At 31.2% G+C, this 12,712-nt stretch overlaps 1 protein-coding gene across 1 annotated transcript; it reads left to right on the top strand.

Annotated features, from left to right (window-relative positions):
• On the top strand, positions 8,857-11,400 carry LOC109347592 (NAC transcription factor 29-like). Its single transcript, XM_019587520.1, has 3 exons — positions 8,857-9,177; positions 9,561-9,862; positions 10,621-11,400. Exons 1-3 carry the CDS (start codon positions 9,015-9,017, stop codon positions 11,209-11,211), a joined length of 1,056 nt encoding a protein of 351 aa, XP_019443065.1. The 5' UTR covers positions 8,857-9,014; the 3' UTR covers positions 11,212-11,400.

Genomic DNA, 12,712 nt, shown 5'->3' with positions numbered 1-12,712 from the left:
ACACAAACCCTAGCCTACTTAAACCTCTAACCTAACCTAAGACCTACCCAAAATCCCAAATTTAATACCAAACCGAATTCACACATTCTCAAACCTAAGTTCAAGCTAAAACGATCCTATAATTCTAAGGCAGCCCCCAAGAGGTTGTCATCACACAACACACACCTTGCATCAATGCTAACTAATTTTTGTGTCACATCCTTGCATCCAAGCCAATGCCCATGTCACACTCCTGCATCTCTACTAATGCTCGTTTTACAACTTGCATCAAAGTCAATGCCCATGTTACACCCTACATCAAAGTCAGTCAGCGCCTCTATACTTTTGTGGATCTGCTAACAATTAACATCCTTCACTATGACGTCTCAGATATGCCATTAGGATATTCCACTTCTCATCCCAAATGAGAACATTCTCTCAACATCTAGAGAGATATTGTCAGCACCTGTCTCTGGGTCAAACTCAACACATGAGTCCCTATCTCCACCTTGATACTAATCCAGTACATGAATTTTTGGGATTCTAGATCAACATATATCGCCTCCCACAAAAGTTTCACCATGTTTTATTCTCCTTCAAATCATCTACTATATCTTTGACACACCTTATCTAGCCATCACGCCTTCATCCTATTTAGTCATTATCTGTTGTCTGGGTTAAGAGCCATCTACCAATTGGCTCTAATACCAATTTTTGGTGCAGCAGAAGTGATCATTGCGCAACGTTGACCACAAGCAATCAAATAAAGTGCATAGAATAAATAGAAGAGAAGAAACCGGAGAATTTGGTAACAGGGTTCGGCCAATTATGCCTATGTTCCCGAGAGCGCTGAGCAGCTACCAAGATATTATTAGAGAATAAGGGTTACAAACCCTAGCACACCCATGGGCCCACCTGTCCTTGTGGTGTTTCTATTTAGTGCTTATATCTAGTGCACATTATAACAAGGGACTTGAGACCAATATATAACATTGGTTACTCTACTCTATTTCAATACTAGACAATGTGAAACTAACACAATGACATATTTCAAGCATTCTCAACATCGTCATTTTCATATACCTGAAACTGAGCCTCCACTAAGAACTCAAGCGAATACTCATTCTCAAGCACATACTTCATCAGCTACTCATCAACAACAACGATCATATGAGTTCGGAAGTTATCACAATTTTATAAATTATTCATTCACCTATTTGTCATCAAGTTTTCCAATCTCACTACCATCAATGTTTGCTACTACTTCAAGTACACCATTGTCGACATACAATTCTCAATAATATTATCGTCCTACTATGTCGTCAACAAACATTTTTGCTAGGCAACATACTGATGATGAGGTTGTGGTTGAGGATGTTGATGGCAAAGATGACGATGATGATGATGATGATGAGGATGAGGATGAGCCACAATTGGCAACACGTGGTAGAGGGAGAATTTCACAGCAAAATAAACAATAATTAAGAGTTGAACCGCTAAGAAGGAGAAAGCCACCTCCATGCGACACTTCATCAGATAGACATCATTAATTTTTTTGGGATTTAACAAATTAGGAAATTTAATATTGTAATATTTTTGGTTCTGTAATAATAATGTTGCAAAAAAATATATTGCCATATTACCATGTAAAGGAAAAGGGGGTGTGCGTGAATATATAGGGATAGAGTTTAAAAAAGACAACATAAAATTGTCCCTTATTGCCGAGTTAGAGGGGTTTTAAAAAAAATTAATACATAAAACTCCACCCCTATTGCCAAGTTAGGGGTTGTTTTAAAAAATAAAAATAAAAAGTAAAACTCCAACACCATTGTTGATTTAGGGGGAGAGAAAAAAATTAAAAAAAAAATAAAACTTCCCCATTGCCGATTTTGGAGGAGTAATAATAAAAAAATAAAACTCTCATACGGGAACCGAATTATGCGAGAGGAATGAAAAAAAAACTCCTCCCACATTGTCGAGTTAGTGAGAGGAAAAAAGGTTAATCAACTTTCTCATTGCCGAATGTGCTAAAAGTACACTACTTTGGTAAATATTGAAAAATGTGCATCAGGATTGCAATTTTTCAATCAAAGTGCATCATTGAAGTGAATTTTCCAAATAAATAGAAGTTGCTAAACTTGAATTAACAATTTATAAAATAAATGATACACAAATGTCAAGTTTTACACAAAAGTTTTAATAATCTCATATCTAATTGAAGAGTTATGGAGTTTTGGTGGTGATGATATGAAGAGTTGTGAAGTTTGGTGGAAGAGTAAAAAGGAGGAGAGATACAAAGTTATAATGTTGTAAAATGGGAAGTGCAAAATTTGAAGAAAAATTTGAAAAAAAAAATAAGTTAACCCAAAATAAACTAACCAATAATTTTGAAGCTTCTACTTTTGGCTTATTTTTCCAAAAAACCTGAGTTTATAATCTCATTTGGTTGTCAAACACACATAATCTACATGTTAAGCTTTTTTTTTAAATAAGCAAAAACTCACAATTATAATCCATACCAAACATGCAATATAAAAACCAATATCAATATTAAAAAGATAACATACCCGCAAATAAATAGAAGTTGTTAAACTTGAATTGGTAATTCCCAAAATAAATAATACAAGAATGCCAAGTTTTATACAAAAGTTTTAATAAGTTATGATGATGAAGTGAATAGTTATGATATTTGGTGGAAGAGTAAAAATGATGAGAGAGATAAAGTTATGTTGGGGTAAAATGGAAAATTGAAATATTGAAAAAAATAAGGTAAACAAAAATAAGTCAGTCCGTGATTTTGAAGCTTATACTTTTTGTTTATTTTTAAAAAAATGTCAAGTTTATAATTTCATTTGGTTGCCAAACGTATATAGTTTATATTTTCAACTTATTTTTCAAAAAAATAAGCATAAGCTACACAAAATAAGTCATATCAAACATGGGTGAAGAAATGAATATATAGGATGTTGATTTTCAAAACAAATATACATGAACACAACAAAATTGCCGGTGAAGAAAGATTTCACTCCTTTCAGATGTAATGATTTGTATATTATGGGGTGTTGATGTTAGATGAGAGGCCTCAATTCTTCTCACACCTTGACTTTATATCCCAACATGGCTTGAAGTTGCTTGAAAATGTGAAAATGAGAGCAAAAGAATTCGTTAGCATTTGGCAATAACAGCTAGGCTATTAGAAAGTTTGACAAAAACGAGCATTCCTACAAGAAAATGTGTAAAACGTCATCCTGGGCTGGGCTTTCAAGAAATCTATAACCACCAAATTAATTCTTAGAAAAGCTGACCATTAAATAAATCCTCAAAGTTTATTTGAGAATAAAGTATTTTAGTTTATAAACTGTGAGATATTTTCTTTTGAGTAAATATATATATTTTGTTACACCATAAAGAAAATATTATTCTTGATATAAGTATTTTATAATATTACTTATACGACAATACCCAAGAATATTGTCTGGATTGATACATATTATAATTTAAAGTACAACCTGTAAAATCCTGTTCTACATATCAACTAATAAATTTTTAGTATTTAAAATGAATATTCAGGTTACCTCTTAAAAAATTGACGTGTGTGCCAATTAATATTGAATCACAATGAACGTAAATTAAAATAGTCTTTAATTATTTTGACTTATATTTAATATTTTTATAATCATTTTTTATTCTGTAATTTTTGAATGACCAAATATAAAAGTTTTGATGAACGAAAATAACTATTTACTCTTGTATTTATAATATTCCGTATCCACTTAACTTTTTTTTATAGTTACATTCTTTTTCTCCTCTTTTTTTAATCATTAAATAAGAAATAAAAACATCCCAAAGTTTATCTCTATTTCCTGTTCTGACCGACTAAAAATTGTCACATAAATAAAATTTTAAAAACAAACAAATTATATTTTTATACTATTGGTTAAAAATAGATTGGTTTGAAACAGATGTTGGGTAAGAAATCTCTATCCTTGATATATTATTATGACTCAATTCAAAGTTCACAACCTATCTCTCCATCTTGGTGTCTCTCTCTACCAAACTTGGCTGTTTATTCCCCTTATTGGTCCAACGAACTTGGAGCTCCCTCCCTGTACTTGTACACAACCAAACCTAACAATAATTTGTCAAATTGAAGGTCTCCCGTGCTGTAGGGACTCTACTTATAATACCATTTAAAAAGGGTGTCCAAATGAAGCCCAGGATCCTAATTAATCACACTGTTCAGTTAGTTAATCATTAGAAAATAATTTCAATTCCCAATAAGAAATTCGATCTTGCATATACATATCAGACCCAAAAGCCTTTGACTCGCCTTTGTATTACTAGTTTGCTACTTTCGGCTCTGCTTTTCTATCAAGATAGGATAGACAAGTGCATTAGGTGATATACTAATTTCAGAAAAAGAAGAGATAAATGTTTGAATTTCAATTATTAAGAGCAATATCATGCTCCTATCCTCTGGACCTGGACCACATGAAACCCATAAGTGTTTGGTATTTGAATGAATCATCATTGGACATACACATTCATAATGTTTCAAATTAGGTTGTGTTGACCGCTACAACCACATTATATCGTAATTGTGGTGTGACATTAAATCACAAAAATGTGATCACAACGGGCCTCAATGCAACTGTAATTGACCCACATCAGGCTGCGACGTAATCGCATCGGGTCATATCAGACCATTTTAAATCAAAAATATTTTTTACTCACAAAATTATTTACACCGCAATAACCACAATCAATATTGCGATGACTGCAATAATCACAATGACAATAACCAATAATTTAAAACAGTGTAGATAAGTAAAGCATCATGTAATATAATTAATTCGCCACACCTAGGCTTAATAATAAAATATTAGTACATAACGTTGTTCATTTTGGTTTAGAGGAAGTAGCGTGACTCCGTTCTTTTGAATTTTTATTGTGCATATGGTTCCTGGTTCCTTTCGCGTTATTATCTACTCGGTAGCTGATCTAAGAAAATGGCACGTTAACTAAATATTATTGGAGAATCCATGGGTTGTGTATCAGGAAATTTAGATTTTGTTTGCCACTAGAGTGGAGGTGAATAGAAGAAAAGGATTGGAGACTCCAGGACCACAAAATATATTTATTAGATTCTATTTTCTTTCATTCTCCTCTAAAATTCAACTCATCAAAAGTATGTTTAGATTATTTGCAATGGAGAACAACATTTTCATTATTATTAGGGTCACATTATTATTTTATAATTTATTATAATTTCTCATGAAATAAAAACAATATCCACTTTCTTCTCACAATGACAAACATCATTCTTATTCTTATTTTACAATCTCTACATGTTTACACAATATCTATATTCATCATCATTCTCATTTGATTAAGAACAACCAAATGTTTTTATTTAAAAATAAAAGTAAAAAAATAAGAATAATACAATGGAAAACAGAATAAGAATATTCTTATTCCGTTAAAAATAACTTTAAGAACAAGCATGGTGTTGCTCTTAGTTATGGAAAAGAGTGATTGAAAATGAAGGTTAATAGTTATTTAACCAATATATTTCATACTCTCAAAGTTATCATTTTCTCTTTATTCCCTTCAAAATTCTAAGTTTTCAATCCCATTCCCAATAATCATGTAGCCAAAAAATAAGAAAAAAAACGATTCCTAGTCATAGATATAAGGGTTGTGTCATCCACACATCGCGCCAGTAATTAACTCCACCAATTCCCGTTAAGTCTGCAGTAGCCTTTTAATCTTCTCATACACGTGTATTCCGCTATCTTAGGAATGAATATGGATTCTTTCAGGTATTAGAGAGTCCAATATTAACGAAAATTATGATATGTGGTGTTTAAAAATATTCAATTGTACAAATTTTAAATAATTTTGAATTAAAATTCTTTTTTTAAATTATCAAATCATTATGAGCCTCACATTTCAATACTAAACTGTCCAGTACCGAAGAGAATGGAGATGAGGAATTTTACTTAAAAATATTTAATATAAAGGTTAGATGCTTGTCTAAAGAACATGTTTCTCTTTAGAATTTAATGTCACAAATTTATGATATAGATTCATGAAACAAAAATAATTTTTTCAATAAGCATATTTAATGGTATAGATGTATACACTTTAAGCAAAATGTATTAATTATTATAGATGATATAACCCGTGTTTTTCCTCTCCTCATGTTTTATTTACCAAAACCAACAAGGAAAATTATATATTTTCCATTCATCTTCTATTTTCTCCCCTTCCTCATCCATTCATAAAAATATTTTCCTTCATCTATGTTCTCTACTTTAACAAATACATTGTTAAGATTTATATATCATTTGAACTTTCTTGATAATGATTTTTAAAGCTCAAAAACTACTTGTTATATCAAAACCCTAGTGTTATTTCATGCACCGTATATAAAACAAGAATCCTATCCTTGTCGATCCAGTCAAAGTGTCAAAGCCGCACGCATAATAATTCCCCCGACCCGTGTTCCAGCCTCAACCCCCGACAATGATAGCGTCTGCAAGTAATCTTGAAAATAAATTTTGTATTTTGAAATATAATATATTTAATATATACTATCATTTCGATATGTTGAATAACTTATTTTGATACAAATAATTTAATAAGTAAGTTATATAAACTGAAAATATAAATATAAATTTAATCTATAATATTAAATGAATGATGAGAGTAAAATATATAACGTAAATTGCATTCGTTAACTATAAATCCTCTCCATTAATTATGAATAATAAATAGAAATAAACAAGTTTAATATCATCGATTATTAATTTAAAGTTTTTTATACTTTTAATACTTTATTTATGATTCATATTATAAGGACGAATATAATATAAAATCCTTACACTTTTAATGCACAAAATATTTTCACTATAGATATTAGATCTCTCAAAATTGATTGATCTACCAAAGCCCAAAATTCATAAGGTATGAGTACTTTATTAGTTATATTTTGTTAAAATTGAGCTTTTTAAGTTAAAAACAATCAGTCTATTTTAAAATTGGGTTATGATCATATTTACCTATCCGAATTTGGGATACCAATTTTTTTCATTTTGAACAATTTTGACTTTCTAATAAGCACTAAGAGCACAGGCAATAATTGTCTTCACATTGTATGAGACATAAATATTAATTCCTAGTTGGATTGAACTACAATCAACTTCTCAACTACACATAATTTTAATTTTCTTGTAAAATTTCAGTTAAATAAGTTTTCAGAATGTACCATTTATTGTCTTCCCATTGCTGGTTGTACAATGACTTATTTATGCATTATTTATATAGATGTTTTTTTTTTATAAATTTATAAAACGGTATATGTAATAGTATTAATAATACACCTTTTTAATACATTCTTTATAAAACATGATCTTTACCTACATAAATTATAATGGGACTTTTTAACCTGCCTCATTTTACATGTTTTATTCTCTTAACATATTTATAAAGATAAAAATTGAATTCAAATTCACATTTTTTTTAAATGGACCCCACTTGCCAACTTGGTTTGTTGGCACATTTCTATCTCTATGCGATATTTTATTGCTTTACCTAGGACAAAACTGAATTGCAAACCCAATTTACCCCTCAATATGTCATGAATCATTTTAAACTTATGAGTTCAAGGACACGTGTCCAACCTTATCTGAAATGACAATGATGTCACTGACCAGCCGCCATTAGACTTCATTAACCTGTGAGATATTTGGACCAGGATTTATGAGAAACGACAAAGACGAGATGAGTATTTTTTTTTGGTACATGCAAGTACATCATTTTACTTTATGAGTAAAAAATTAATCTATTTTTAATATATAATTATTTCTCCTGTATTATTCTCATAAATTAAACTTTGACATATTAGTTATTTTGGTAGAGGAGATAAAAATAAAATAGTTCCTCTATATTTATTTTTGTCACATAATTACATGAAATAAATATATAAATATCAAAATGTTTTAAGTAATGAAAAAATACTGGTGTCAATTCTTGAAATGTTTACAGAATAGTTACTCATGCCAATTTTATTTTTCCATAATCTGACTATTACTATCAGTTATTTGAATTCCTATTATTTGGCTATATGTGGCAATTCTGAATGTCACATAAAAAAGGGGATAAATTTGCTTGAAAATGGGTTGGAAGAAAGTAATGAACAAGAAAAATGAAGGAAAAATGTTTCTATTTATAACATAAGATTTTTTTTTCAAGATCTTTATCTATCCTATGTGGGACATGAAAGTTTATTTTTTTCTAAATTTCACATCCAAAAGTTTTCGCTAATACTTTCCGACCAAACAAGTTCCTCTATATTTATTTTTGTAAATAATTACATGAAATAAATATATAAATATCAAAATGTTTTAAGGAATGAAAAAATATTGGTGTCAATTCTTGAAATGTCTACAGTATAGTTACTCATACCACTATTACTATCAGTTATCGAAATTCCCATTATTTGGCTATACATGGCAATTCTGAATGTCACATAAAGAAATGGATAAGCTTGCTAAAAATGTGTTGACAGAAAGTAATGAACAAGAAAAATGAAGGGAAAATATTTCTATTTATAACATAAGATTTTTTTAAGATCTTTATCTATCTTATGTGAGATATGGAAGTTTTTTTTTTAAATTTCACATCCAAAAGTTCAAACAAGTTACTACAACAAAGACAACACAGGTATATTTCCGGTTGAAAAAAAAGGTGATACCACATTGCTTTTATCTCTTTACAATGGACCCCCTTTTAAGAAAATTTTCAAACTGATCCCTTTCTTAGCTCATTCATACCCCCTAGCCCTCTTGGCCTAATCTCTTTTCCACATGGAGACAAATTATGACAACCATATAATGCCTTCCCTTCTCCCAACCCAAAAAAATTTCAATTCTCTCTGCCCTTTTGTATGCCTTGCAACATCAAGCTTGGGCTTTGTTTGTATCCTAATTTTCACCAAATCACTAACACTTTGCTAGCCAAATTAGACACATATGGGAACCCCACAATCCAATTTGCCACCAGGTTTTAGGTTCCACCCAACTGATGAGGAACTCATTCATCACTATCTCGTGAAGAAGGTAGCCTCCATCCCCTTCCCAGTTTCCATCATTGCTGAGGTTGATATCTATAAGTTGGATCCATGGGATTTACCAGGTTTGTTTATATATGTCAAAGGTCCTACTTTTGTTTCATAGTTTGTAACTATATAATAAATATTTTAACAAGTGGTGTGTATTACTTATGGTCACTTAACATATTCAATTATTTATTGTGTCAAATTTTTTCTGCATTTAAGAAAATGAAGCAAAAACTATAATAACATGAATTAATTGGATACATGATTGTTATTTCCAACAAGTGTCATTTCCTGAAATCGAACCTTTGACCTTTTAATCATCATGAGAATATAGGAAGATATTACACTATTCAACCAATAACTTCTTGGTGCATGAGACATGATTTAAGATAACATATCTCTATTCTAAAGTTTAGTGTGTACAACTCTAAACTTTTTTATGTGTTTTTTTCTTAATCAGCAAAGGCTGCATTTGGGGAGAAAGAATGGTATTTTTTCAGTCCTAGAGACCGCAAGTACCCTAATGGTGCTAGGCCTAACAGGGCAGCTGCTTCAGGATATTGGAAGGCCACTGGCACAGATAAGACCATAGTGACATCATTGGCAGGAGGAGGAAGAGCCAGAGAGAACATTGGTGTGAAGAAGGCTCTTGTATTTTACGAGGGAAGGCCCCCAAAGGGTGTCAAGACCAATTGGATTATGCATGAATATCGTCTTCTAGACAACAGCAGACCTAATAAGCTCAAAGACACCTCCATGAGGGTAAGTGACCTACACCCAATAATACCATGGGCAGAGATTTCTTGTCCTAGTTATATCTCGCACCATTAAAAATATGTCATGTCAATTAAAATTTTTAAGTATCAACGGGTGTTGGTTCAAGTGGTACATGTGGATGTTCCTAGCTCAAAGACAAGATTGCATCCAGTACGAGGATACATGTCGAAAACAAAAAAAATTAAATTTTTTAAGTATTTCTTATCATTGTTATTTTTGTTTCATTATCATTGGACTAGAGAACATTCTAATACCACATGGTGATAAGGAGCAACCCATGTGATGTTAATGAAAAAACATTTCTATAAACAAATTTATAAATTAGAAACCAGCTATAAACATTAGTAAAGGCTCTAATTGGGACAAGTACAATTTAATTCTTATTAAATCATAAACCAAATTTGATGAAGTTAAAAAATTTCTAGATCAACTTATTGACACAAGAAGAAATCTTTTGGGGCAATTCGATAAACCTTGTGAGCGGCCAAGTTGTTCGATAAGTGAAACTTTCAAGGACCATTTTAGGAGTTTACTTGTTTTTAAGGTCTAAATTTTGTCCATCGAAAACTTTTATGGACTATATTAAGTCATTCCTATGTTTTTTCGTTTAAAATTTAAACATCCTTTAGCTTTTCAAAAAGTACTACCAATATATTTCAATCTACTTAATGAAAATCTTTTAACTCTTTTCTGGCGCTCATATATCCATGACTTAACTTCCATGATTTCTTGTGCTTATGCAGTTGGATGACTGGGTTTTGTGCCGGATTTACAAGAAAGCTAAATACACAGTATCTTCAACAGATACAACAAAAGTGGTAGGTGATCAAGATAATCCTGAAGAAAAACTATTCAAAGATACTGTTTTGCCAATCTCTCATAAAAGTCCAACTCCTCCTCAGAACACACTAATATCTCAAAAATCTGTGTCCTTTTCCAACCTATTGGATGCCATGGACTACTCCATTCTGAGCAGCTTCTTATCTGAGACTGAGAACCATTCCAATAACCCAATAGGCACTATTGGATCAAGCGTGGGATTCAACAGTGGGAATAGCATGTATCAGCAACCTTTTCAAATGGACACCTGCATCAATGGGCACATGTTTCATATGAATCCTTCAGTGCCCAACATGGAAAATATAATAAAGCCCAAGCGCCAACTTTCATCAAACATAGATGAGGACATGCAGTTATATCCTTCAAAGAAATACCTTAGTTCCTATTGCAATTTGCCTAACATTAATGCCCAATATCATCAGAGCTACCTCATGAACCAGTCTTTGTTGAATCAGCATTTACTTTTGGGCCCTCACCCTCTTTTTCAGGGTTAAACCAAAAATACTGTTATCCCAAAAAAACAGAACATAATAACTAAAATATTTAGAAGCTGAGCCTGCCAAAGCACACCACTAATTTGATCTTTTCGTAAGATAGAAAAGATAGTCTTTTTTATTTTTCTTCACTATTGAAATTGTTTGAATACACACAAACTTATAATATACGATAAAACTAAGACTCTACTTTCTTGGACGCTACTTCACGATTAGGCCCCAATCAGATATCGCTCAACCCAAGACCTCCTATTCTCTGTGAATAATATCGAAATCTCTTCTTGAAGTGAAACTATTCACCAAGAGATCAACTTCCTTGTTCGATACAAATTTTGAGTTTTCTTGAATACTTAATACTCGGATAAAACATTGTAAACTCAATTCTAAAATACTGAGCAAAATACTCACAAGAACCTAATCTAAATGAGAAATTATGCAAAGGGTTTTCATAAAATAGTTTTCACAATTTCCGGAAAACAAATTTCTCTCACTTTCACTCTAAAACAAATCAAGAAACATATGCAAGAATGTAATGCATAGAAAGACCTAGAGATGCATGCAATAATGTGTATATCTGAGCCCTATTAAACATGCTCTCACTATCTAAACTCTCATAATGCAATGTATGAAAATGTATATTCAAAGATCTTCTAGTTATGCAAAATTATACAAGATTATGCATGATATGCCACATGGGCCAAAATTATAGGATTTATACCAAACACACTAATACTTCTATTAATCGATTATGCATACACTTAATCAATTAACGTGTAGTTAAAAATTGGTTTTCTGTTACGTCTTAATCGATTATTCCATGACTTAATCGATTAACACACCAACAACATCAGATTGGTTAGCTACTGTAATTCTGATAATCGATTATCTACTACACATAATCGATTATGATGTATGAAAAATAGTTTCTTGATGTATGGTAAACTACCTATATGATATGTAATCATTCAATACACAGTTTTTCAAATATGTTACTTTTAATGCATTAGACAACTCATACGTACTCGATGGGTGTTCAAAAACAAATGTCATGAGAATGGCATAATAGTTAGAAATAAGGCTAGGTTAGTAGTTGAAGGATATAACCAAGAGAAGGGAATAGATTACGATGAAACATTCACTCTTATGGCTAGACTTGAGGCTATAATATTAAGTTTAGCCTATTCATGTTTATTAAATTTTCAGTTATACCAAATGGATGTCAAAAGTGTCTTCATAAATGGTTATATACAAGAAGAGGTATATGATGAACAACTTTTGGAGTTTGAAGACTAGAAGCACCCTTTTCATGTATGTAAACTGATGAAAGCACTTTATGTGTTAAAAGAAGCTCCTAGAGCCTGATATGATAGGCTAAACAACTTTCTATGTTAAAAAGGTTTCCAAAGGGAAGGTCGAAACTAAACTTTTATATAAAAAGGATTAATCAAGAAACTTTACTTGTTCAAATTTACATTTTGTAAGTATTAGATGGTAACTAGGG

The sequence above is a fragment of the Lupinus angustifolius genome, chromosome LG05 (genome assembly GCF_001865875.1).
Source record: "Lupinus angustifolius cultivar Tanjil chromosome LG05, LupAngTanjil_v1.0, whole genome shotgun sequence".
NCBI classification, from domain to species: domain Eukaryota; kingdom Viridiplantae; phylum Streptophyta; class Magnoliopsida; order Fabales; family Fabaceae; genus Lupinus; species Lupinus angustifolius.
The sequence above is the reverse complement of the archived record's forward strand: the minus strand, read 5'-3'. Positions and strand labels throughout refer to the sequence as shown.

Bases quoted from the DNA above. Each gene is read 5' to 3' on its own strand.
- LOC109347592 (XM_019587520.1), top strand. From the start codon at position 9,015: ATGGGAACCCCACAATCCAATTTGCCACCAGGTTTTAGGTTCCACCCA. The intron at 9,178-9,560 runs GTTTGTTTATAT...TTTCTTAATCAG, and splicing joins GGATCCATGGGATTTACCAG to CAAAGGCTGCATTTGGGGAG. The intron at 9,863-10,620 runs GTAAGTGACCTA...GTGCTTATGCAG, and splicing joins TCAAAGACACCTCCATGAGG to TTGGATGACTGGGTTTTGTG.